At 42.8% G+C, this 26,327-nt stretch overlaps 1 protein-coding gene across 3 annotated transcripts in view; it reads left to right on the top strand.

Annotated features, from left to right (window-relative positions):
* The window catches only part of SPAG17 (sperm associated antigen 17), a 239,686-nt gene that overhangs the window by 201,485 nt on the left and 11,874 nt on the right, over positions 1-26,327 (top strand). For all 3 annotated transcript variants that reach the window (XM_045478817.1, XM_045478815.1, XM_045478816.1), the window contains exons 45-48: positions 1,187-1,371; positions 3,326-3,386; positions 6,314-6,458; positions 8,648-8,792. In XM_045478817.1, the coding sequence (XP_045334773.1) occupies positions 1,187-1,371; positions 3,326-3,386; positions 6,314-6,458; positions 8,648-8,787 (531 nt within the window). In that variant the 3' untranslated portion in view covers positions 8,788-8,792. The remainder of the gene's footprint in view (positions 1-1,186; positions 1,372-3,325; positions 3,387-6,313; positions 6,459-8,647; positions 8,793-26,327) is intronic.

Genomic DNA, 26,327 nt, shown 5'->3' with positions numbered 1-26,327 from the left:
AATCAACATTCTTTTCAGAGAGCCAGTTTACCAGTGCACCACTGGTCCCAGGGATCATTGGCCATCCTTCCCCGTGACTCTTAGGATAAAATCCACAATGGCAGCATGGCTACAAGCCCTGTTTGCCTTTACTCTCGTTTTGCCTCCGTACTCACTTCAGCCATCATGGGTTTCCCTTAGTTCTTTAAAAAATTTTTTTTTAATCTTTATTCACTTTTGAGAGACAGAGCGTGAGTGGGGGAGAGGCGGGGGGGGGGGGGGGCGGGACACAGAATCCGAAGCAGGCTCTAAGCTGTCAGCACAGAGCCCGACGTGGGGCTCAAACCCATGAACCGTGAGAACGTGACCTGAACCGAAGCCGGATGCTCAACTGACTAAGCTACCCAGGTGCCCCTCCCTTAGTTCTTTAAAAGCTCCTTCCTTCCTCAGAGCCTCCAAGATTAAGATTTCCTCTCATCTCTGCTGGGAACACCTGCCTTGAGCCTACCAATCCTTTTGATAGTTATCCTTTGATATTTTCATGGCACCGTGTGTTCATTGTCATCACAGAATAGGCTGCAATGTAAGTGTTACATGGTAAGAGTGCTTCTCAAACTTTGATGCACATATGATTATCTGGGAATCTTGTGAGCATGGAGATTCTGAGTCACGGGGGCCTGAGAACCGGCCGTTCTAACGAACTCCCAGGTTGAGCTCAGTGCTGGCCAATAACAAGATAACAAGAGCACAGAGTGTGATTAGCTGGCCAGCAGCATTGGCAAAGCCTGAGAACTTGTTACAGATGCAAATTCACGTCCCTCCCTCCCAGATTTACTGGTTGAGAAACTTGAGGGGTAGAGTCAGCAATTTGTGTCTTAACAAGCCTCCCAGGTGATTCGGACGGAAGCTGAAGTTTGCTAGTCACTGGCACAGAGGAGAGAGCATAAAGTTTAGAATCAGGCCAACTTGAGTTTGAAACTTTTGCTTGAGCAAATGACGCCTTACGCTTCTCGGAACGACAGCTTCTTCATCCTGAAAGCCTAAAATCTGTCCTTACAGAGCTGTTGTAAGGATTACACGGGACCGATAGTGTTCATTTCCTCCCACAGCCAAGCAGTTCTTTTCCTCTGGCGATAGGGCCTTTTTCTTATCTTGGGAACACAACTTGGAACCATTTTCTTTTGTTACTTTTTCCTTAAATGCAAAGGTGCAAGATTTGGTTGGAGGCAAAGTGAAAACGTCCTCTGTTGCGTCTGCTGCCATTAATAACGTGAACTCATCCCCTTTTGGATTCCACCTTCTCCCACCATCAGTGAAGTTTGGAGTCCTAAAAGAAGGACACACCTATGCGACCACTGTGAAGCTCAAGAATGTTGGAGTGGAGTTTTGCAGGTGAGGCCAAGGCACCAAATGTCTACTCACGTCACTTTCTCCTTCGCTGAGACTTGTCTTTGGCTACCTGTGTCACTGAACGTTTATTGAACTGAACTCTAATTACACCTTGACTCTTGAATCCTCACATCATTCATTCAACCATTTACTTCATTCATTCATTCATTCATTCATTCATTCTTCATCAGATCAGTATTTTTCAAGCCTCAACTATGTGGTGGGCACTTCTTTGTCCTCCCATTAATCGTTATTCATACTTTGGTAGAAGCAGTTCAGGGGCTGATCTACGGCAGCAAAAACTAAAGGGGAAGCTGTACAAGTCTTATAGTAACTAACGCATAAAACCTGAAAGTCTATTTCTCAAACCCACCACCCACTGTAATGCCAGCTGACATTTGTTTGTACTTTGTGATCCATAAGGGATTTTAACTCCACTATTTCTGCATAATTGAGGCAAAAAGGAAAAAAAAAAATTAACCTGAGTCATTAGGGCCATTTTGCCTCTGAAGATCTGACTTGGCCGTAACTCAGAGCCTGACCTCCCAGTTGAAAATACCCTACAGCTGGCGTTCAGTGACAAGAGTCCTTCATTTCCAGATCATTAGAATTTTAGAATTTGCAGAGACTATTACAGAGGATCAGAGTAACATGTTTTAAGGTCTTATTGGCTAGAGCAAGACAGGATCTCAGATCTCCTGTGGACCTGTTTGTATGTGGCACCATGCTTTATCCACACAGCTGTGGTCACTTCTTGTGTGGGAGTTCAGTCCTTCCCACTGGGTCAATAGACCATATGTCTATACCAGGACATATACCCAATTACAAGTGTCTATACCCAATTACAAAATCTTCCCTATTCTATTTTGGATTAAACTTAAGCATAATATGGGGTCCCCTCCCCCAAAACAGTGAAATAAATGTTTATTTCAGTTGCAGAGCTATGCTCATTGTAAGTGGCAAGTCCTTCCAGTTTATGGTTCTGGACTCGAGACCGGAAACCAGATGTAATAAAGCTACAGAGGCATCTGGTTTAAAAGATCAACATCCCATTTTAGTTGAGGCAAATACCCAGCTTCAGGAATCACGTTGGTTTCCTCAGAAACAACCAGGCCACCAGATCAGACATTACTGTCTTTTTAGGCTACTGCCAACAAAGTGGGTGGGGAGAAATAGAGAACCAACTTCAAACCAATAAAACTTATCCATGCAGAGAACCAACTTCAAACCAATAAAACTTATCCTGTCTACTCAGTATAGAATTTTAGCTTTCGGGATTTCACTCCTCAGCTTGTTAAATTCAGCCTCTATGGCTCAGACAGCAAAGTTGATGGTGGAAGGAGCGGGATTGAGGTCATCGTGGAGGTAGGCTTTCCCTGGCATTTTAATTTACTCCAGGTCTTTAACCTTCAGGCAGAACCCACAAACCACAGGAAGGGAAAGAGATCAATAGGCACCACGTGTGAGCTTGGGGCTTTTCAAGGTCTCTACATTTTCTGAGCCTTTTCTGTTTCTCTTCTCCCCAAACATGCAAGCCCCATGCCACGACAGAGCGAGATGGCTCCCATGCTCTCCTGCTTTCCAAAAGAGCCTTTATTCTTCAGCTTAATGATCTGGCAGGCAGCATCGGTGTTCACACTGGCGGCTATGCTGCCGTGCACACACCAGCCAAACATTCACGACAGTCGGCCCGAGCCCAAGCTGGTCGGCGGCATCCAATAACAGAGGGTTGAAACTGGGGTTGGAGTCTGTTTGACGCTGATGAAAACTGTTGCTGGAAAGGGGGTTGCGAAAGGGGCCCCAGCTTCTCCCAACTGAATATTGGGTGGTTCTTTAATGGTGTGGACCCCCTGCTCCTTTGTAGCAGATATTAACACCTTCCTGATTTTATGACATCCCAGTTCATTCACTGCTTTTTCATGATGGCATAAATTTATTTTCTCTTTTTGCCTGGCAGGTTTAGGGTGAAGCAGCCCCCACCCAGCACAGGACTGAAAGTGACTTATAAACCCGGTCCCGTAAGTCCCATGTGCTACCTGTTGTGTGTGTCCCTGTGTGTGCATGGGAGTGTGTGCATGGTTCCAGGGGAGTGGGCTTTTAAGTCATTCTGTGCATTCAGTTTAAACCATGTAGAAGTGTGATTTTTCTAGGATCATAAGCAAAAGATCCCTGGTATTGGTACAATATGTGGCTTGATATCACTCACTTCGTGTAATGACCCCGAGACAGATCCTGTGCATAAATAGAGTTAAACTTCCAGCTATGGAAACTTTCCTGAAGTTCACTCATTTGTCCCAATACTACAGCTACGTATAGTTGTATGAAAACTACCTTTTTAAAAATTAAATATGATTTGACATGCGCTTGGAAAGCTGACTACCTCAAGGTATCCTGTAATAAATTTGTCTGCAAAATGAAAAACTCCTTGGAAAAATAAATATTCTACTCTTTGTATTTTATATACATTTGGCTTGTTATTTTGGTTTGCCAAGAGAATATTATCTAATGACATACAAAGAAATGGTAGTATATTAACGTCATCAGCTCTCTCATTTCTCCAAGGAGCTCTGAAAATGCCAATTTTAAAATGTCAACCTGTTCTTACTTTATTCGACACATTCCCCGACGTGGGGTGTTTAATATAAAATCTGTATGTTGTCACTCACTTTATAATTTCAGAAATGTAGTATCAAGCAAACAAAAGTTTACAAATATACAAAATATAATATATAAAATAATATATAAAATATAACAAAATCACACTTGTAAATCTTAACATTTATTTCTTGATCAGCGCATCGTCTTGTTTAACATTCCTTCCATTTCACTCAACAGGCTTTGAGTTACTTGAGCATGCCACTGATAGGGACAGGGGACAGGGGATGTTAAAAATGAGTAGGACACACAAGTTGCTCGCAAAGCTGGGCACATAGTGGGGACATAAGAGATGGATGGCTACGTGACAGAATGAAGTGAGGATATCTGGTAGACACAGGATCAGCCATCACAGACTGGGACGCGTGCAGACTCCTGGGAACACGGAGCAAGGGCATCCCATTCTATAACCAGCACATGGTGTTCGCCAAGTCCCAAGATCTTAAAACTGCCACGGTTGTGCGTTGACACAGAGGGGCAGTTAGGTATGGTGCAAAATCAGTTGGCTTCTTGTGATGACTGTGCCACCAGCAGCAGTGCCGTTGGTTAATTAAACCCTCTGCGCCTTGTTTCCCTCATCTATAAAAGGAGTCGCTTGAGGCGCCTGGGTGGCTCAGTCGGTTAAGTGTCCGACTTCGGCTCAGGTCATGATCTCACGGTCTGTGAGTTCGAGCCCCACGTCGGGCTCTGTGCTGACAGCTCAGAGCCTGGAGCCTGTTTCAGGTTCTGTGTCTCCCTCTCTCTCTGACCCTCCCCTGTTCATGTTCTGTCTCTCTCTGTCTCAAAAATAAATAAACGTTAAAGAAAATTAAAAAAAAAAAAAGTTGCTTAGACCCGATAATTTCTTAGTCCTCTTCCAGCCCTAATACCTTATGGTCTACAAAACTGCAGGCTGCAGTTCCAAACAGAAATATACTTTGAGATTAGACCCACCAATTCATGAGCACCTCTCTGACACATTTCATCATCGTACTGTGTCAAGATTTCAGAAACTTTGCAACGTAAAGCAAAAAACAAAACAAAAAATCAAAGTCAGCTCTCCTTCCACTGTTCTGGGAAGTTAGCAGATTTCTTTTCATTTAAAGTAGGGGCAATGCCCAAAGCCAAAATGACTGTTGGATCAATCTTTATAGGTACTAAAAACCCAGCGTGTATTCTTTGAAGCTCACTCTCGACTGTTAGTTTTTTAATATTTTTTTTTCTTTTTGACAGTAAGTTTTGGCTCTGCACAAATATAATCTATAGACTTGTCCATATGTAAAGCTAACCGCTGTTCAGCTTGGTTGGTTGCCAACACCGAGTGAATGTGCTCGGAGCCCGGGTAGACCTGATGGCAGGATGCCAGCTGCCATACGGAGTGGCGTCACCCCAGCCCTGCCCTCCGTGTTGAGCTCCAGGGCAAAGGGCCTGGTCCTCAGACATGGAGCATTGGATACCGTCCAGTAAGCAGACCTTCACAAGCACATTGTTGAAAAAGTTGAAACATTTTTCCGGTCCTATTATTTACAAACTATACTGAAGAAAACAATTTTTTTTTATCTCACTGCTTTCCATGTGGTGGTTTCTGATGTATTTTTTTTTCCGGATAATTGTTCTCAAGTCTGCTTCTTAGCCTACCTCCTGGAGAGGCAGCTTAGGAACACAAACAGCTCTTTCTTTCCTGGCCAGTGTTCTCTTCAAGGGACAAGGCAAGAAGCCCATTCCTTGCTGTGTTTCTTCTTCATTATATATCGGGTTTCTTCTTTGTTGGTCCAGACCTCTTCCACGTAGCTTTCAGACCTAAGCAGTTTGGCATTTGAACTCCTCCCGTCTCCCTATACTGGCTCTGTCACACCATAGGCCCTCCACTGGGAACATTATAAACTAAGAGGCAGGGCCAGGAAGTTGTGCGATTCACATAGTCTCTTATTTTAAACTTCTCTTTATCTGCAAGGATGCCCCTAGGAACTCACTGCAGATATTCAAGAAAGAGCACGATTGCAGGAATTGTAAACTTTGCCTTCAGTGCCACCTCCAGGACGCTGGCTTTTATTTTTCTTACCCTTCTTCCCAAATGGCACCTGGTTTTCCCCTTCAACAATTTATCCTGGGTCCCATTTGCTCCATGGAAGTCTACCTAGCTAATCTACAAAGTAATTCTTGTAAGTGCCTAACTGCGATGGTTCATGTGTGCCAAACTTATAGATGGGAAAACAGGATTAGAGAGTCTAACTAGCTTGCCCAAATTCATGTTAAAACCCAGATTTGAACTCCGATGTGTCTGATTCTAAAGCTACATTGTGTCCTATAGGTGGCAGCGGGTCTGCAGACAGAACTGAAAGTGGAGTTATTTGCCATGGCTGTTGGAGAAGAAGGTGCCAGGGGATCAACACACATCTCGCACAATATTGAGATTATGACTGAGCATGACATCCTGTTCTTACCCGTGGAAGCAAATATCCTTTAAAGTTCAGTTTGAGTAGTCATAAATAGAGCAAAAATTACATTTGAGCAAGGAGAAAATATTAGAATGCTATTCCGTGACCCCCCACCCCCACCCCTGCACTCCATAGCTTCATTAATTCTGTTTTTAAAACCGTAGAGTTGAAGTTTTAGGATAAAGATTGTCTTCGTCTTTGTGAGCGGCTAGCAAAATGCCTGTTAACACAGTACGTGAGCAGTGACTGCAAGTTGAATGAATGTCAATGTTAATTGCTGTCTATGGGGTATCAGACAATCAGAATTAAGCAGGGAATTTTTAAAACTTTTGAGGAAAGGAGACTTAAGTAGAAAGAACAAACAAATCCACAGCAATAGGAGAGTTCTGGGTGTTGGGAAGTATAGGGAGTTCAACTCGTTGAGACCTTAGGGGTATTAGGAAACATAGTAGGGAAGTTGTGGAAGATTTTGAATCCCTGCTTAAACTTTATTATATAAGCAAGAGTAAATCATTGATCCAGTGCATGATACAATTGTCATATTTTTATCAAGATGAACCCAGCATTACCGTGCTGGACATGTCGAGGAGCAACCTGATGCAAATAGAAACAAAGAGTCGTTGGAAGGCCGCTTCATTAGGCCGAGCATAAGGACAGGAACTACCCCGTGGCAGTTGTGGAAGAGGGTCATGGGTGGAAAGACATTTGGCGGGGGAGAGGAACCTGTAAAATCTCAGGTGGAACCCATTGAGGGAGGGCAGTAAGAGGATTCAAGAGTTCAAGGTTTGGAGCGTGCAGGTCTGGATCTCAATTGAAGAGACAGCACAGGAGAGGTAATGATTTTAAACATCATCCACAAAGAGGAGACAACTGGAGGTATGGAAAAGGAGTACAGCTGCGGGGTCTGTTAAGGACGCAGAAGGAAGAAGAGGAGACCGTGGAGACAGAACAAGCAATCAGAAAACCAAGAAACATCTCAGAAGCCACACAAGGAATTTCAAGGAAAACACGGACCTAGTTGACAGGTGCTACAGAGATGTCCTGGAGAATTCAGATTATGTAGGATTGCTAGATTGGGCTGAAGGGAATGGAAGAGAAACATTAAAAAATATGAATGAGAGGAAGTCACTGAAGCAGCAGCATCCAAAGGAGAGCAAGAGAATGGTCAAGAAGAGAGCTGAAGGCTTAGTCTCGGCGAGGGGGCGTGTGAGGATGGCTAAGGATCCAGACTTTGAGGTGAAGGGGAAATTTGGGGAAGCTTGTGTCAGATGACCTTGGTTTCAGCGGAAATGGAGCTGAATTCATTTGTTCACTTATTTCAAAGAGAAGTGTCTCTCGTGTGCTAGGCACTGTTCTAGGCACTGGGGATACAGCAGTGAACAAGACACAAAACTCCCTGCCCCTACGTTGCTTACTTTCCAGGGGGAGAACAGACTGTACGCAAAATAAGTAACACAAGGACTACAATGGTGCTCGTAAGTACAATGGAGATAAATAAAAAGTAGGAAAGGGGGTACAGGGAGGATTAAGGAGGACTGCAATTTAAAGTGGGATGTTCAAGAAAAGACCTCACGGGGGATGTGATTTTTTTTTTTTCTATATGGATGGCAGGGTTCTTCTGCAGTGATAGGAGAAAACTAACCAAAGAACCAGCTTTTTCTTCTAAGAATTAAATCAAGTCTCCATACGTCCTCTTCACACAAGTTATGAGATGCTGACCCAGAGACACTGTAACCCTGCTGCTGGTCACAGTAACGAAGTCATTCTGCTTTTATGCTCGTAGAATAAAGGCCACCTGTCAGGCATAGATAGATGGGGCAGAGAGTTTTATTAGATCTTTTATCTACTTCTAATGTCAGTAGTGAGAATTTGTAGCCCATTTCTCAAGATCTATCCCTTCCCCAGAAAAAAAAAGCATGACCTCTAGACATTGATGTGATTTTGGGACCTGATTATGGTGATTGATGTCTCCTATAGGAAGACTCACCACAGTCAGGGGAGAAGCACACACTGGGTGGACAGGAGAAATTCCAGGAAATCAATATCCATCCGTCTTCCTCTAAGCCTGAGTCCACAGAATTCACATTGCATGGTAAAGGACCCAAAACAGAGCTAATGAGGCCAGAGAGGAGGTTCTGATTTGAAAATGTTAACGAGTTTGTATATACACATCATTTGGTCACAAAAGTCCTTAACGAGTATCTTACCAGTTTTAACAAGCAGCAATTATGATAAGAGACCAAAAGATTTTCCTCAGGGAAAAGAAAATCCCAAGGTCCAGAGGACTTCTACGATTTCTTCTTCTGCACTTGGAGTCTTCATGTCCCGTAAAATTTCTCCACGTTAGGTCCGGTAAGTAAGTAATAAATGGGAATTTGACTGGTAACCATTCATATGTGAGGCCTTAGACCTCATGTTTGTTCCTCTCTTCTTACAGCTAGAAACCAATGAGCCACTAAGCCCAGGGGAAAGGAAATACTTGTTTTTAATGGCCAAAACAGCTACTCCTTTACATATATTATCATATCTCATCCTCACACTACTGATAAGATAGGTATTCTTTCCCACGTTATAAATGAGGAAGCTGATGATGTAAAAATCTAACCTACTTCAATGTGATTCTGAAGTTCTTTTTTTAAAAAAATTTTTTAATGTTTATTTTTTTAATGTTTATTTTTGAGACAGAGAGAGAAAGAGAGAGCACACAAGCAGGGGAGGGGCAGACAGAGAGGGAGACACAGAATCCAAAGCAGGCGCCAGGCTCTTAGCTGTCTGCGGACATGGGGCTCGAACTCACAAACTGTGAGATCATGACCTGAGCCAAAGTCAGATGCTTAAATTGACTGAGCTATCCAGGCACCCGTAAAGTTCATTCTTTTAAGTGCTATTTTCAGTGTTGACTTTCCAAGAAGCAGGGGCACCAACACCAGGATGTCCTTCTGAACTTGAAACTTTACAAGTAAGCCAGTGGTTCTCAGACATTTTGAATGCAGATTCTTTATATATTCTTAAAAATTACTGAGGACCCCAAAGAGCTGTCATATATGTGGGTCATATCTACTGCATTTACCAAACTGGAATTAAAACTGGGAAAAATTACCAATGTGAAAACCATAATAAACCCAGTATATTAACATAGATTTTTTTAATGAAACATTAACTATTTTCCAAAACAAAAATGGATTACTCACGGGACACTGTTTCACATTTTCATAATTCCTTTACTATCTGGCCTAATAGAACACAGCTGGGTTCGTACCCCAGCTCTGCATTCAGTCTGTCACGATATAGGACATCACGCAGCCTCCGGAAAACTCCACTGTATGCTCGTGAGAGAAAAAGGCGAACAGCATCTTGTCTATTTCCTGGAGCTGCTGAAACAAGTCTGTGCTCGTTTCTTGCGGCTGCTGGGAAAGAGTCACACAAGCTAGGTGGCTTAAAACAACGGATATTCCGTTGCAGCTCAGGAGGCCAGAGATCCAAGATCAAGGTGTCGGACTTGGCTCTTTCTGGAGATGGAGGGAGGATTTGTTCTATGCCTCTCTCCTACCGTCTCAGGGTTGCCAGCAGGTCTTGGTGTTCACTGGCTTATTGCTGACTCACTTTCATCTCTGGCTCAAATGGCATTCTTCCCCGTGTGTATATTTCTGTGTGTCTCCCTCCTTGTAAGAATGCCATTCATTAGATTTAGTGGGTACCCTAATTCTGAGTGGCATCGTAAGGTCACCTTCCGTTTCTGGTAGACATGAATTTTGTGGAAACAAACCCAGTGTAATCTACCCTCCGGTCCCCCAACATTCACATCCATCCCATCCCAACACTCCCAAAACTTTTCACCCATTCCAGCATTAACTCCAAATTCTCAATTCAGAGTGTCACATCCCATCTGTCTAAATCAAGTACGGGTTAGACTCTGGTATGCCCGGCCTTGGTCTCCTTTGGTCTCCTTTCCATTGGTGGACGTATGAAACTAAAAAGCATGTTTTCAGCTTGTACCATACAATGGTGGAAAAAGCACGGGATAGATATTCCCGTTCCAAAAGGAAGAAAGTGGAAGGAATAGAGTCACTGGTCTAAAGCAAATTTGTGACACAGCAGGGCAAATGTCATAAAGTTTCAAGGCCTGAAAATAATCTTTTGTGGCTTGACCAGCCCTCTGGGCCCAGAGGCTGTCCCAGCCCCAACCTCTAGACCATCAGAAGCCCTGTTGGCCCTACCCTCTCTATCCTCAGCCTGGGACACAATCTTATCCTCCGGGCAGCCCATTTCCTGCTTATAGAATCCTACAAGTCTGGCAGCCTTCCTTCCTCTTGTCCCATCTCTGTCCCTGCAAAGCCAAAATGGCAGCATTTCTGCTGATGTAACATTCTCACAAACCTGTCAGTCTTCATGGGTGTCAAGGAGTTCCACACCATTAGACATGAGGCTTCTCCACAGATCCTTTCTGGACAACCGTGCCTCTATTCCTAGCTTCTGCTGAGATGCTTGATCGTATCCATGGCCACAAATATTGCACATTTTCCAGCACACACCCTTGGTGACCTCTGAAGAGCATGCCCTTGCAGAATAGATAGGCTGTGAATTTTCAAACTCATCATGTTCTGGTTCCTTTTTGCTAACCATTTCCTTCCTCAAATTATCTCTTTCCTCTTGCATTTTACTATAAGCAGCAAGAAAGTAGGCCACATCTTCCATATTTTGTTTGGAAACCTCAGCTAAATATTCAATGTCATGGTTCACAAGCTCTACTTTAACCCCAAAGCAGAACACAAGTCAGCCAAGTTTTCTGCCACCTTACTTTTCCTCCAGTGTCCAACATGTTCATTTCTGAGTTCACACTAAAGAACCTTTATCTTCTAACATGTATTCATTTTTGAGAGACAGAGGGCTAGCAGGGGAGGGGCAGAGAGAGAGAGAGACACACACAGAATCTGAAGCAGGGTCCAGGCTCTGAGCTGTCGGCATAGAGCCTGATGCAGGGCTCAAATTCACAAACTGCGAGATCATAACCTGAGCTAAAGTCAGATGCTCAACCGACTGAGCCACCCAGGCACCCCAGAAGCACCTTTTTTCTTTTTTATATGAAATTTATTGTCAAATTGGTTTCCATACAACACCCAGTGCTCATCCCAAAAGGTGCCCTCCTCAATACCCATCACCCACCCTCTCCTCCCTCCCACCCCACATCAACCCTCAGTTTGTTCTCAGTTTTTAACAGTCTCTTATGCTTTGGCTCTCTCCCACTCTAACCTCTTTTTTTTTTTTTTTCTTTTTTCCTCCCCCTCCCCCATGGGTTCCTGTTAAGTTTCTCAGGATCCACATAAGAGTGAAACCATATGGTATCTGTCTTTCTCTGTATGGCTTATTTCACTTAGCATCACACTCTCCAGTTCCATCCACGTTGCTACAAAAGGCCATATTTCATTTTTTCTCAATCCCACGTAGTATTCCATTGTGTATATAAACCACAATTTCTTTATCCATTCATCAATTGATGGACATTTAGGCTCTTTCCATAATTTGGCTATTGTTGAGAGTGCTGCTATGAACATTGGGGTACAAGTGCCCCTATGCATCAGTACTCCTGTATCCCTTGGATAAATTCCTAGCAGTGCTATTGCTGGGTCATAGGGTAGGTCTATTTTTAATTTTCTGAGGAACCTCCACACTGCTTTCCAGAGCGGCTGCACCAATTTGCATTCCCACCAACAGTGCAAGAGGGTTCCCGTTTCTCCACATCCTCTCCAGCATCTATAGTCTCCTGATTTGTTCATTTTGGCCACTCTGACTGGCGTGAGGTGATACCTGAGTGTGGTTTTGATTTGTATTTCCCTGATAAGGAGCGACGCTGAACATCTTTTCATGTGCCTGTTGGCCATCCGGATGTCTTCTTTAGAGAAGTGTCTATTCATGTTTTCTGCCCATTTCTTCACTGGGTTATTTGTTTTTCGGGTGTAGAGTTTGGTGAGCTCTTTATAGATTTTGGATACTAGCCCTTTGTCCGATATGTCATTTGCAAATATCTTTTCCCATTCCGTTGGTTGCCTTTTAGTTTTGTTGGTTGTTTCCTTTGCTGTGCAGAAGCTTTTTATCTTCATAAGGTCCCAGTAATTCACTTTTGCTTTTAATTCCCTTGCCTTTGGGGATGTGTCGAGTAAGAGATTGCTACGGCTGAGGTCAGAGAGGTCTTTTCCTGCTTTCTCCTCTAAGGTTTTGATGGTTTCCTGTCTCACATTCAGGTCCTTTATCCATTTTGAGTTTATTTTTGTGAATGGTGTCAGAAAGTGGTCTAGTTTCAACCTTCTGCATGTTGCTGTCCAGTTCTCCCAGCACCATTGGTTAAAGAGGCTGTCTTTTTTCCATTGGATGTTCTTTCCTGCTTTGTCAAAGATGAGTTGGCCATACGTTTGTGGGTCTAGTTCTGGGGTTTCTATTCTATTCCATTGGTCTATGTGTCTGTTTTTGTGCCAATACCATGCTGTCTTGATGATGACAGCTTTGTAGTAGAGGCTAAAGTCTGGGATTGTGATGCCTCCTGCTTTGGTCTTCTTCTTCAAAATTCCTTTGGCTATTCGGGGCCTTTTGTGGTTCCATATGAATTTTAGGATTGCTTGTTCTAGTTTCGAGAAGAATGCTGGTGCAATTTTGATTGGGATTGCATTGAATGTGTAGATAGCTTTGGGTAGTATTGACATTTTGACAATATTTATTTTTCCAATCCATGAGCAGGGAATGTCTTTCCATTTCTTTAAATCTTCTTCAATTACCTTCATAAGCTTTCTATAGTTTTCAGCATACAGATCCTTTACATCTTTGGTTAGATTTATTCCTAGGTATTTTATGCTTCTTGGTGCAATTGTGAATGGGATCAGTTTCTTTATTTGTCTTTCTGTTGCTTCATTGTTAGTGTATAAGAATGCAACTGATTTCTGTACATTGATTTTGTATCCTGCAACTTTGCTGAATTCATGTATCAATTCTAGCAGACTTTTGGTGGAGTCTATCGGATTTTCCATGTATAATATCATGTCATCTGCAAAAAGCGAAAGCTTGATTTCATCTTTGCCAATTTTGATGCCTTTGATTTCCTTCTGTTGTCTGATTGCTGATGCTAGAACTTCCAGCACTATGTTAAACAACAGCGGTGAGAGTGGGCATCCCTGTCGTGTTCCTGATCTCAGGGAAAAAGCTCTCAGTTTTTCCCCGTTGAGGATGAAGTTAGCTGTGGGCTTTTCATAAATGGCTTTTATGATCTTTAAGTATGTTCCTTCTATCCCGACTTTCTCAAGGGTTTTTATTAAGAAACGGTGCTGGATTTTGTCAAAGGCCTTTTCTGCATCGATTGACAGGATCATATGGTTCTTCTCTTTTTTTTTTGTTAATGTGATGTATCACGTTGATTGATTTGCGAATGTTGAACCAGCCCTGCATCCCAGGAATGAATCCCACTTGATCATGGTGAATAATTCTTTTTATATGCCGTTGAATTCGATTTGCTAGTATCTTATTGAGAATTTTTGCATCCATATTCATCAGGGATATTGGCCTGTAGTTCTCTTTTTTTACTGGGTCTCTGTCTGGTTTAGGAATCAAAGTAATACTGGCTTCATAGAATGAGTCTGGAAGTTTTCCTTCCCTTTCTATTTCTTGGAATAGCTTGAGAAGGATAGGTATTATCTCTGCTTTAAACGTCTGGTAGAACTCCCCTGGGAAGCCATCTGGTCCTGAACTCTAATTTGTTGGGAGATTTTTGATAACCAATTCAATTTCTTCGCTGGTTATGGGTCTGTTCAAGCTTTCTATTTCCTCCTGATTGAGTTTTGGAAGAGTGTGGGTGTTCAGGAATTTGTCCATTTCTTCCAGGTTGTCCAATTTGTTGGCATATAATTTTTCATAGTATTCCCTGATAATTGTTTGTATCTCTGAGGGATTGGTTGTAATAATTCCATTTTCATTCATGATTTTATCTATTTGGGTCATCTCCCTTTTCTTTTTGAGAAGCCTGGCTAGAGGTTTGTCAATTTTGTTTATTTTTTCAAAAAACCAACTCTTGGTTTCGTTGATCTGCTCTACAGTTTTTTTAGACTCTATATTGTTTATTTCTGCTCTGATCTTTATTATTTCTCTTCTTCTGCTGGGTTTGGGGTGTCTTTGCTGTTCTGCTTCTGTTTCCTTTAGGTGTGCTGTTAGATTTTGTATTTGGGATTTTTCTTGTTTGTTGAGATAGGCCTGGATTGCAATGTATTTTCCTCTCAGGACTGCCTTTGCTGCGTCCCAAAGCGTTTGGATTGTTGTATTTTCATTTTCGTTTGTTTCCATATATTTTTTAATTTCTTCTCTAATTGCCTGGTTGACCCACTCATTCGTTAGTAGGGTGTTCTTTAACCTCCATGCTTTTGGAGGTTTTCCAGACTTTTTTCTGTGGTTGATTTCAAGCTTCATAGCATTGTGGTCTGAAAGTATGCATGGTATAATTTCAATTTTGGTAAACTTATGAAGGGCTGTTTTGTGACCCAGTATATGATCTATCTTGGAGAATGTTCCATGTGCACTCGAGAAGAAAGTATATTCTGTTGCTTTGGGATACAGAGTTCTAAATATATCTGTCAAGTCCATCTGATCCAATGTCTCATTCAGGGCCCTTGTTTCTTTATTGACCGTGTGTCTAGATGATCTATCCATTTCTGTAAGTGGGGTGTTAAAGTCCCCTGCAATTACGACATTCTTATCAATAAGGTTGCTTATGTTTATGAGTAGTTGTTTTATATATTTGGAGGCTCCGGTATTCGGCGCATAGACATTTATAATTGTTAGCTCTTCCTGATGAATAGACCCTGTAACTATTATATAATGTCCTTCTTCATCCCTTGTTACAGCCTTTAATTTAAAGTCTAGTTTGTCTGATATAAGTATGGCTACTCCAGCTTTCTTTTGGCTTCCAGTAGCATGATAAATAGTTCTCCATCCCCTCACTCTCAATCTAAAGGTGTCCTCTGGTCTAAAATGAGTCTCTTGTAGACAGCAAATAGATGGGTCTTGTTTTTTTATCCATTCTGATACCCTATGTCTTTTGGTTGGCGCATTTAATCCATTTACATTCAGTGTTATTATAGAAAGATACGGGTTTAGAGTCATTGTGATGTCTGTATGTTTTATGCTTGTAGTGTTGTCTCTGGTACTTTGTCTCACAGGGTCCCCCTTAGGATCTCTTGTAGGGCTGGTTTAGTGGTGACAAATTCCTTCAGTTTTTGTTTGTTTGGGAAGACCTTTATCTCTCCTTCTATTCTAAATGACAGACTTGCTGGATAAAGGATTCTCGGCTGCATATTTTTTCTGTCTAGCACACTGAAAATCTCGTGCCAATTCTTTCTGGCCTGCCAAGTTTCAAAAGAGAGATCAGTCATGAGTCTTATAGGTCTCCCTTTATATGTGAGGGCACGTTTACCCCTTGCTGCTTTCAGAATTTTCTCTTTATCCTTGTATTTTGCCAGTTTCACTATGATATGTCGTGCAGAAGATCGATTCAAGTTACGTCTGAAGGGAGTTCTCTGTGCCTCTTGGATTTAAATGCCTTTTTCCTTCCCCAGTTCAGGGAAGTTCTCAGCTATTATTTCTTCAAGTACCCCTTCAGCACCTTTCCCTCTCTCTTCCTCCTCTGGGATACCAATTATGCGTATATTATTTCTTTTTAGTGTATCACTTAGTTCTCTAATTTTCCCCTCATACTCCTGGATTTTTTTATCTCTCTTTTTCTCAGCTTCCTCTTTTTCCATAACTTTATCTTCTAGTTCACCTATTCTCTCCTCTGCCTCTTCAATCCGAGCCGTGGTGGTTTCCATTTTGTTTTGCATTTCATTTAAAGCGTTTTTCAGCTCCTCGTGACTGTTCCTTAGTCCCTTGATCTCTGTAGCAAGAGATTCTCTGGTGTCCTCTATACTGTTTTCAAGCCCAGCGATTAATTTTATGACTATTATTCTAAATTCACTTTCTGTTATATTATTTAAATCCTTTTTGATCAGCTCATTAGCTGTTGTTATTTCCTGGAGATTCTTCTGAGGGGAATTCTCCCGCTTGGTCATTTTGGATAGTCCCTGGTGTGGTGAGGACCTGCAGGGCACTTCCCCTGTGCTGTGGTGTATAACTGGAGTTGGTGGGCGGAGTCGCAGTCAGACCTGATGTCTGCCCCCGGCCCACCCCTGGGGCCACAGCCAGACTGGTGTGTGCCTTCTCTTCCCCTCTCCTAGGGGCAGGATTCACTGTGGGGTGGCGTGGCCCGTCTGGGCTATTTGCACACTGCCAGGCTTGTGATGCTGGGGATCTGGCGTATTAGCTGGGGTGGGTAGGCAAGGTGCACAGGGGCAGGAGGGGCAGGCTTAGCTCGCTTCTCCTTAGGTGATCCACTTCAGGAGGGGCCCTGTGGCAGCGGGAGGGAGTCAGATCCACTGCCGGAGGTTTGGCTCCTCCGCAGAAGCACAGAGTTGGGTGTTTGCGCGGAGCGAGGAAGTTCCCTGGCAGGAACTGGTTCTCTTTGGGATTTTGGCTGGGGGATGGGCGGGGGAGATGGCGCTGGCGAGCGCCTTTGTTCCCCACCAAACTGAGCTCTGTCGTCCGGGGGCTCAGCAGCTCTCCCTCCCTTTGTCCTCCAGCCTTCCCGCTTTGCGAGCAGAGCTGTTAACTTATGACCTCCCAGACGCTAAGTCGCGCTTGCTGTCGGAACACAGTCCGTCAGGCCCCTCCGCTTTTGCCCGCCAGACTCGGGGGCTCTGCTTGGTCGGCGAGCCGCCCCTCCGCCCCGGCTCCCTCCCGCCAGTCCGTGGAGCGCGCACCACCTCGCCGCCCTTCCTACCCTCTTCCGTGGGCCTCTCGTCTGCGCTTGGCTCCGGAGACTCCGTTCTGGTAATCCTCTGGTGGTTTTCTGGGTTATTTAGGCAGGTGTAGGTGGAATCTAAGTGATCAGCAGGACGCGCGGTGAGCCCAGCGTCCTCCTACGCCGCCATCTTCCGTCCAGAAGCACCTTTTAATGTTCACACTTCTATCAACATTTTGTTCATGATGAAATAGAAATTCTCTGAGATGCCAGCTTTCTCTACTGTCCATATTTCCATATTTCTACCAAATCATTTCAAGATAACCTAGACTTTTTTTTTTTTAATTATTACATGGCTCAAAATTCTTCTAGTCTTTTCCATTTACCCAATTCCAAAGCCACTTCCGTATTTTTAGGTATTTGTCCGGTAGCACCCCACTTCCTGGCATCAAAATCTATTTGTTTCCTGGGATTTCCATAAAATTACCATAAACTGGGTCGCTTAAAACAAGGTATTTTCTTGCAGTTCAGGAAACTAAAGGTCTGAAACCAAGGTATTAGAGGACTGGTTCCTTCTGGAGACTGAGGGAGAATTTGTTCCAGCCTATCTCCTGGCTTCTGGTGGTAGCCAGAGTCTTGGTGTCCCTTGGCTTATAGCTGCCTCATGCCAATCGCAGTCTCTGCCTCTGTGGTCCCCCCGCCTCCTGTGTGTCTCCTAACATTGCATTCTTATACGGCCACCGTCACTGGATGTAGGGCCCACTCTAATATAGTGTGAACTCATCTTAACTAATTATATTTATAAAGACCCTCTTTCCAAATAAGGACACATTCATAGGTTCTGGGTAGACATGAATTTTTGGAGAACACTCTTTAAACTACTATGGATTTTAATACGGTTTTGAAAGTATTTTTGGCATTGCAGACTCCTTGAAAGGTCTTACGGACCCCTAGAGATCATAAACTATACTCTGGGAACCACTGAATTCATGGTTTATGTCAGTTCTACTTAATGACTTTTGGAAGTTACTCCAAACTGAGAAGAGGTAAAGTTTGCATCACTAGTTGGACAGAATAGCTTCCAAATAAAAGATACATAATTCCTGTTGGCACCAATCTATCAAAAGTAACTTCATGAATCGATCCAAAAAAGAAATGACTTCAGTGATGTTGCCTTTATGCCTCTGTTCAGATGATCACAGACTTAATGAGATTGAAAGATGCCTGCTGTACTTATTCTTTTTTTTAATATGAAATTTATTGTCAAATTGGTTTCCATACAACACCCAGTGCTCATCCCAAAAGGTGCCCTCCTCAATACCCATCACCCACCCTTCCCTCCCTCCCACCCCCCATCAACCCTCAGTTTATTCTCAGTTTTTAAGAGTCTCTTATGCTTTGGCTCTCTCCCTCTGTTTTTTTTTTTTTTTTTCTTCCCCTCTCCCATGGTCTTCTGGTAAGTTTCTCAGGATCCACATAAGAGTGAAAACATATGGTATCTGTCTTTCTCTGTATGACTTATTTCACTTAGCATAACACTCTCCAGTTCCATCCACGTTGCTACAAAAGGCCATATTTCATTCTTCCTCATTGCCAAGTAGTATTCCATTGTGTATATAAACCACAATTTCTTTATCCATTCATCAGTTGACAGACATTTAGGCTCTTTCCATAATTTGGCTACTGTTGAAAGTGCTACTATAAACATTGGGGTACAAGTGCCCCTATGTATCGGCACTCCTATATCCCTTGGGTAAATTCCTAGCAGTGCTATTCCTGGGTCATAGGGTAGATCTATTTTTAATTTTTTAAGGAACGTCCACACTGTTTTCCAGAGCGGCTGAACCAGTTTGCATTCCCACCAACAGTGCAAGAGGGTTCCCGTTTCTCCATATCCTTGCCAGCATCGATATTCTCCTGATTTGTTCATTTAGCCACTCTGACTGGCATGAGGTAGCATCTCAGTGTAGTTTTGATTTGTATTTCCCTGATGAGGAGTGACATTGAGAATCTTTTCATGTGCCTGTTGGCCATCTGGATGTTTTCTTTAGGGAAGTGTCTATTCATGTTTTCTGCCCGTTTCTTCACTGGATTGTTTTTCGGGTGTGGAGTTTGGTGAGCTCTTTATAGATTTTGGATACTAGCCCTTTGTCTGATATGTATCTTTTGCCATTCTGTTGGTTGCTTTTTAGTTTTGTTGTTTCCTTTGCAGTGCAGAAGCTTATTATCTTCATGAGGTCCCAACAGTTCATTTTTGTTTTTAATTCCCTTTTGTTTTGGGGATGTGTCAAGTAAGAAATTGCTGTGGCTGAAGTCAGAGAGGTTTCTTCCTGCTTTCTCCTCTAGGGTTTTGATGGTTTCCTGTCTCACATCCAGGTCCTTTATCCATTTTGAGTTTATTTTTGTGAATGGTGTGAGAAAGTGGTCTAGTTTCATCCTTCTGCATGTTGCTGTCCAGTTCTCCCAGCACCATTGGTTAAAGAGACTTTTTTCCATCGGATATTCTTTCCTGCTTTGTCAAAGATTAGTTGGCCATACTTTTGTGGGTCTAATTCTGGGGTTTCTATTCTATTCCATTGGTCTATGTGTCTGTTTTTGTGCCAATACCATGCTGTCTTGATGATTACAGCTTTGTAGTAGAAGCTAAGGTCTGGGATTGTGATGACTAATGCTTTGGTCTTCTTCAAAATCACTTTGGCTATTCGGGGTCTTTTATGGTTCCATACAAATTTTAGGATTGCTTGTTGTAGCTTCGAGAAGAATGCTGGTGCAATTTTGATTGGGACTGCATTGAATGTGTACATAACTTTGGGTAGTATGGACATTTTAACAATATTTATTCTTCCAATCCATGAGCATGGAATGTTTTTCCATTTCTTTGTATCTTATTCAATTTCCTTAATAAGCTTTCTATACTTTTCAGCATAAAGATCTTTTACATCTTTGGTTAGGTTTATTCCCAGATATTTTATGATTCTTTGTGCAGTTGTGAATGGGATCAGTTTCTTTGTCTTTCTGTTGCTTCATTATTAGTGTATAAGAATGCAACTGATTTCTGTACATTGATTTTGTATCCTGCAACTTTCCTGAATTCATGTATCAGTTCTAGTGGACTTTTGGTGGAGTCTGTCAGGTTTTCCATGTATAATATCATGTCATCTGCAAAAAGTGAAAGCTTGGCTTCATCTTTGCCAATTTTGATGCCTTTGATTTCCTTTTGTTGTCTGATTGCTGATGCTAGCACTTCCAACACTATGTGAAACAACAATGGTGAGAGTGGACATCCCTGTCGTGTTCTTGATCTCAGGGGGAAAGCTCTCAATTTTTCCTTGTTGACTATGGTATTTGCTGTGGGCTTTTCATAAATGGCCTTCATGATGTTTAAGTATGTTCCTTCTATCCCGACTTTCTTGAGGGTTTTTATTAAGAAAGGATGCTGAATTTTGTCAAATGCTTTTTCTGCATCGATTCACAGGATCATATGGTTCTTTTCGTTTCTTTTATTAATATGATGTATCACAAATGTTGAACCAGCCCTGCAGCCCAGGAATGAATCCCACTTGATCATGCTTTATATGCTGTTGAATTCGATTTGCTAGTATCTTATTGAGAATTTTTGCATCCATATTCATCAGGGATATTGGCCTGTAGTTCTCTTTTTCTTGCTGGGTCTCTGTCTGGTTTAGGAATGAAAGTAATGCTGGCTTCATAGAATGAGTCTGGAAGTTTTCCTACCCTTTCTAATTTTGGAACAGCTTGAGAAAGATAGGTATTATCTCTGCTTTAAATGTCTGGTAGAATATCCCTGGGAAGCCATCTGGTCCTGGACTCTTATTTGTTGGCAGATTTTTGGTAACTGATTCAATTTCTTCACTGGTTATGAGTCTGTTCAAGTTTTTATTTCTTCCTGTTTTAGTTTTGGAAGGGTGTGGGTGCTTAGGAATTTGTCCATTTCTTCCAGGTTATCCAGTATGTTGGCATATAATTTTTCATAGTATTCCCTGATAATTGCTTGTATCTCTGAGGGATTGGTTGTAATAATTCCATTTTCATTCATGATTTTATCTATTTGGGTCATCTCCCTTTTCTTTTTGAGAAGCCTGGCTAGAGGTTTATCAATTTTGTTTATTTTTTCAAAAAACCAACTCTTGGTTTCATGGATCTGCTCTACAGATTTTTTAGATTCTACATTGCTTATTTCTGCTCTGATCTTTATTATTTCTCTTCTTCTGCTGGGTTTGGGGTGTCTTTGCTGTTCTGCTTCTATTTCCTTTAGGTGTGCTGTTAGGTTTTGTATTTGGGATTTTTCTTGTTTGTTGAGATAGGCCTGGACTGCAATTTATTTTCTTCTCAGGACTGCCTTCACTGCATCCCAAAGCGTTTGGATTGTAGTATCTTCATTTTCATTTGTTTCCATATATTTTTAAATTTCTTCTCTAATTGCCTCGTTGACCCTTTCATTCTTTAGTAGGGTGTTCTTTAACCTCCATGCTTTTGGAGGTTTTCCAGACTTTTTCCTGTGGTTGATTTCAAGCTTCATAGCATTGTGGTCTGAAAGTGTGCATGGTATGATCTCAATTCTTTTATACTTATGAAGGGCTGTTTTGTGACCCAGTGTGTGATCTATCTTGGAGAATGTTCCATGTGCACTCGAGAACAAAGTATATTCTGTTGTTTTGGCATGCAGAGTTCTAAATATATCTGTCAAATCCATCTGATCCAATGTATCATTCAGGGCCCTTGTTTCTTTATTGATCCTGTATCTAGATGATGCATTACTGTAAGTGGAGTATTAATGTCCCCTGCAATTACCACATTCTTATCAATAAGGTTGCTTATGTTTATGATTGTTTTATATATTTAGGGGCTCCCATATTTCGCACATAGACATTTATAATTGTTAGTTCTTCCTGATGGATAGACCCTGTAATGATTATATAATGCCCTTCTTCATTTCTTGTTACAGCCTTTAATTTAAAGTCTAGTTTGTCTAAGTATGGCTACTCCAGCTTTCTTTTGACTTCCAGTAGCATGCTAGATAGTTCTCCATCCCGTCACTTTCAATCTGAAAGGTGTCCTCAGGTCTAAAATGAGTCTCTTGTAGACAGCAAATAGATGGGTCTTGTTTTTTTATCCATTCTGATACCCTATATCTTTTGGCTGGAGCATTTAGTCCATTTACATTCAGTGTTATTATAGAAAGATACGGGTTTAGAGTCATTGTGATGTCTGTAGGTTTCATGGTTGTAGTGATGTCTCTGGTACTTTTTGGTCCTTGCAACATTTCACTCACAGAATCCCCCTTAGGATCTCTTGTAGGACTGGTTTAGTGGTGATGAATTCCTTCAGTTTTTGTTTGGGAAGACCTTTATCTCTTCTTCTACTGTGAACGATAGACTTGCTGGATAAAGGATTCTCGGCTGCATATTTTTTCTGTTCATCACATTGAAGGTTTCCTGCCATTCCTTTCTGGCCTGCCAAGTTTCAGTAGATAGGTCTGCTACTACTCTTATGTGTCTACCTTTGTAAGTTATGGCCTGTTTATCCCTAGCTGCTTTCAGAATTTTCTCTTTATCCTTGTATTTTGCCAGTTTCAACTATGATATGTCATGCAGAAGATCGATTCAAGTACATCTGAAGGGAGTACTCTGTGCCTCTTGGATCAATGCCTTTTTCCTTCCCCAGATCGGGGAAGTTCTCAGCTATGATTTGTTCAAGTACACCTGCAGCCCCTTTCTCTCTCTTCCTCTTCTGGAATTCCTATCATACAGATACTGTTGCGTTTGATTGCATCACTTAGTTCTCTAATTCTCCCCTCATACTGCTGGATTTTTTTTATCTCTCTTTTTATCAGCTTCCTCTTTTCCCATAATTTTATCTTCTAATTCACCTATTCTCTTCTCTGCCTCTTCAATCTGAGCTGTGGTCACCTCCATTTTATTTTGCACCTCATTTATAGCATTTTTAGCTCCTCACGACTATTTCTTAGTCCCTTGATCTCTGTAGCAATAGATTCTCTGCTCTCCTCTATGCTTTTTTCAAGCCCAGCGATCAATTTTATGACTATTATTCTAAATTCTTGTTCCGTTATATTGCTTAAATCATTTTTGATCAATTCATTAGCTGTCACTACTTCCTGGAATTTCTTTTGAGGAGAGTTCTTCCGTTTTTTCATTTTGGGTAGTCCCTGCGGTGGCTCCAAACTGCAGGGCACTTCCACTGTGCTGTCTGGTGTAACTTGTGTTGGTGGGCAGGGCCGCAGTCAGACCTGATGTCTGTCCCCAGCCCACCGCTGGGGCCATAGTCAGACTGGTGTGTACCTTATCTTCCCCTCTCCCAGGGGTGGGACTCACTGTGGAGTGGTGTGGCCCCTGTCTGGGCTACTTGCACACTGCCAGGTTTGTGGTGCTGCTTTGATGGGATCTGGCATATTAGCTGGGGTGGATCCACAAGGTGCACAGGGGCGGGAAGGGCAGGCTTAGCTCACTTTGCCTTCGGTGGTCCCCTGAGGGATGGGCCCTGCGGCACTGGGAGGGAGGCCGACCTGTCGGAGGGATGGATCCACAGAAGCACAGCATTGGGCATTTGTGTGGTGCAAGCAAGTTCGGTGACAGGAACTAGTTCCCTTTGGAATTTTGGCTGGGGGATGGGAGAGGGAGATGGCACTTGCCAGCACCTTTGTTCCCCCCACCAAGCTGAGCTCTGTGTTCCAGGGCTTAACAACCCTCCCTCCCGGCGTCCTCTTGCCCTCCCCGCTCTCGGGAGCAGAACTGTTGACTTTTAACATTCCAGATGTTTAAGTTCTGCCGGCTGTCAGAACTCACGCAGTCCGGCCCCTCCGCTTTTGCAAGCCAGACTCGGGGGCTCTGCCTTGCCGGGTGGGCTAGCTGCCCCTCCACCACCCCGGCTCCCTCCCGCCAGACCGTGTAGCACGCACCGCCTCTCAGCCCTTCCTACTCTCTTCCATGGGCCTCTTGTCTATGCTTGGCTCCAGAGAGTCCGTTGTGCTGGCCTTCTGGCGGTTTTCTGGGTGATTTAGGCAGATGTGGCTGGAATCTATGTGATCAGCAGGACAAGGTAAGCCCAGCGTCTTCCTACACCGCCATCTTCCCCTATTCTTTCATCTTAAAGACAAACATCTAGTATATAGATTCTCTGTAATATTGCCCAGAGCTAACAGATAACATGTTAGTCTATTTCCTTCCCATCCCTATGTGTGTGTACTGGAATCATTCTGTAGTTTTAGATCTTGTGTGGCTCCCACAGTAACAGCACCATGTGTTTATTTTGAGCCTGTAAGCGCTTCTGAGGGTAGACACTAATGTGCCTATTTTATAGATGAGTAACCACGTTAAGTAATTTGCTCTACAGAAGCCATATTAGTTACCTATTGCTACAAAACAAATCACCCTAAAATGTAGTGGCTTAAAACAACAGACACTTAAGATTTCCTCGCCTCTGTGGTTCCAGAATCCAGGCAGAACTTGGTTGGATACTCTGGCTCAACTAGGGACGAATCTGCTTTCAGCCCACATAGGCAGTCATTGGCAGGAGGCAGCTCCTTGCCACGTGGGCAGGCAGCCTGGTTCATCAGAAGAAGAGCCTGAGAGTGTGAGCAAGGTGGAATTCAATGTCTTATACCCCAATCTTGGAAGAGACAGGCCACTACATTTGCTGTAGTCTGTTCTTCAGAAGTCAGTCAGCCAGGTCCCAACCACTCCCACCGGGAAGGGATTACACGGGGGCAGCTGGCACTAGGCCTGACAAGGTCGCACAAGGTGTGTGCTCTGTCCTAAAATCACATGATAGCTGCTCGAGCCCACAACATCTCAGAAATAAGGTGACGGGGCTTAGAATATAAGATGATGTTTCTCGTGAGAACCTCAGTCTCATCTCAAAACTTAGGATCTTAAATCATGAGGAAAAGGGGTGGACTGTGGATAGTGTATGGAGGCCGGGGGGCTTCCTGAGTTCGTGCCTGACATGGACAGGCTACACAGAGCGGGCTCATCGATTATGTGGATAAGTGAGCAGAACCCTAGATACAGTCATGTCCTCAGTGAGACACCACTGCCTCCTTGCGCTGTCCCATATCATCTGCCAGATTTATAGATTTCTTTGGGAGAGTTATGACTTAGGACACTCGCACTGAGAAACCATTTAATACCCGGTACACCAAGCACCTAACTTCCAGCCAGAAAATCTGAAAATGGTTAAGCAAATCTTCTTAAACAAAGACATATATAAATAATACAAGCTTAGATGTTATACTAATAAATCATTCACGGGGCTTATCTTTATGGCATCACCAGCTTCTACAGGTGACACTGCATGATTTGCAAGGGATATTATTCATAAAATGGTTCCCGTACTAAGGATTATATCTAGCCAATGGCTGGCGAAGCCATTCTATGCTGACTAAATGACTAGGAATTGGCTTGGCTTAAAATTTACTTTTTAACTCACTGGTTAACCTCAAACCTTTAGGAGTAAGGAGTTTCAAGTATTTTGATTAAAAGTTGGAACTCAGTTACTTCCTGCACACATCACTTCATTCGCCATAAGCCCTCCTTCTCTTTGATGTGTGTAACCCTTTCCACACAGAAACACCTTTAAATCCCCTACTACTGTTAATCTTAAGTGATGGTAGAGATATGGGAAAGCAACACTTCTAAAACGCAAGGAGAGTACCCTCCTGAACTTGCTTTGGTTTGGAAACCATCAAAAATGTTAATGGGAGATGCTGCAGCTATTTGGGGATGAACGCTTCCAACAAGCACAGACATGATGTGGATCCAGCCTTTGCTCACTCAAGAACTAAGACACCTTTCAGTAAGTACACTAACTCCTCTCTCTAGTGGCAGGAACAGCCACCTAAAGAAAAGGCTGCTGCTTCAGACTAGAAGCACCTAAAATCCACCATGCGATCTCTTCTCTTACCTTTTTGTAGTTAAGCCTCAGGAACTCTATGCCAAAAGAATCTTTCTTTACTCCTATTCTGCCCAGTGAATAACCCCACTATATTCCTTACTTTGCTTCCGTGACTGTGTTATGTGTAGGAACAGTATTGGACTTGTGGC

This window comes from Leopardus geoffroyi, chromosome C1, assembly GCF_018350155.1.
Source record: "Leopardus geoffroyi isolate Oge1 chromosome C1, O.geoffroyi_Oge1_pat1.0, whole genome shotgun sequence".
NCBI classification, from domain to species: Eukaryota; Metazoa; Chordata; class Mammalia; order Carnivora; family Felidae; genus Leopardus; species Leopardus geoffroyi.
This window is presented reverse-complemented; position numbering and strand designations above follow the sequence as displayed.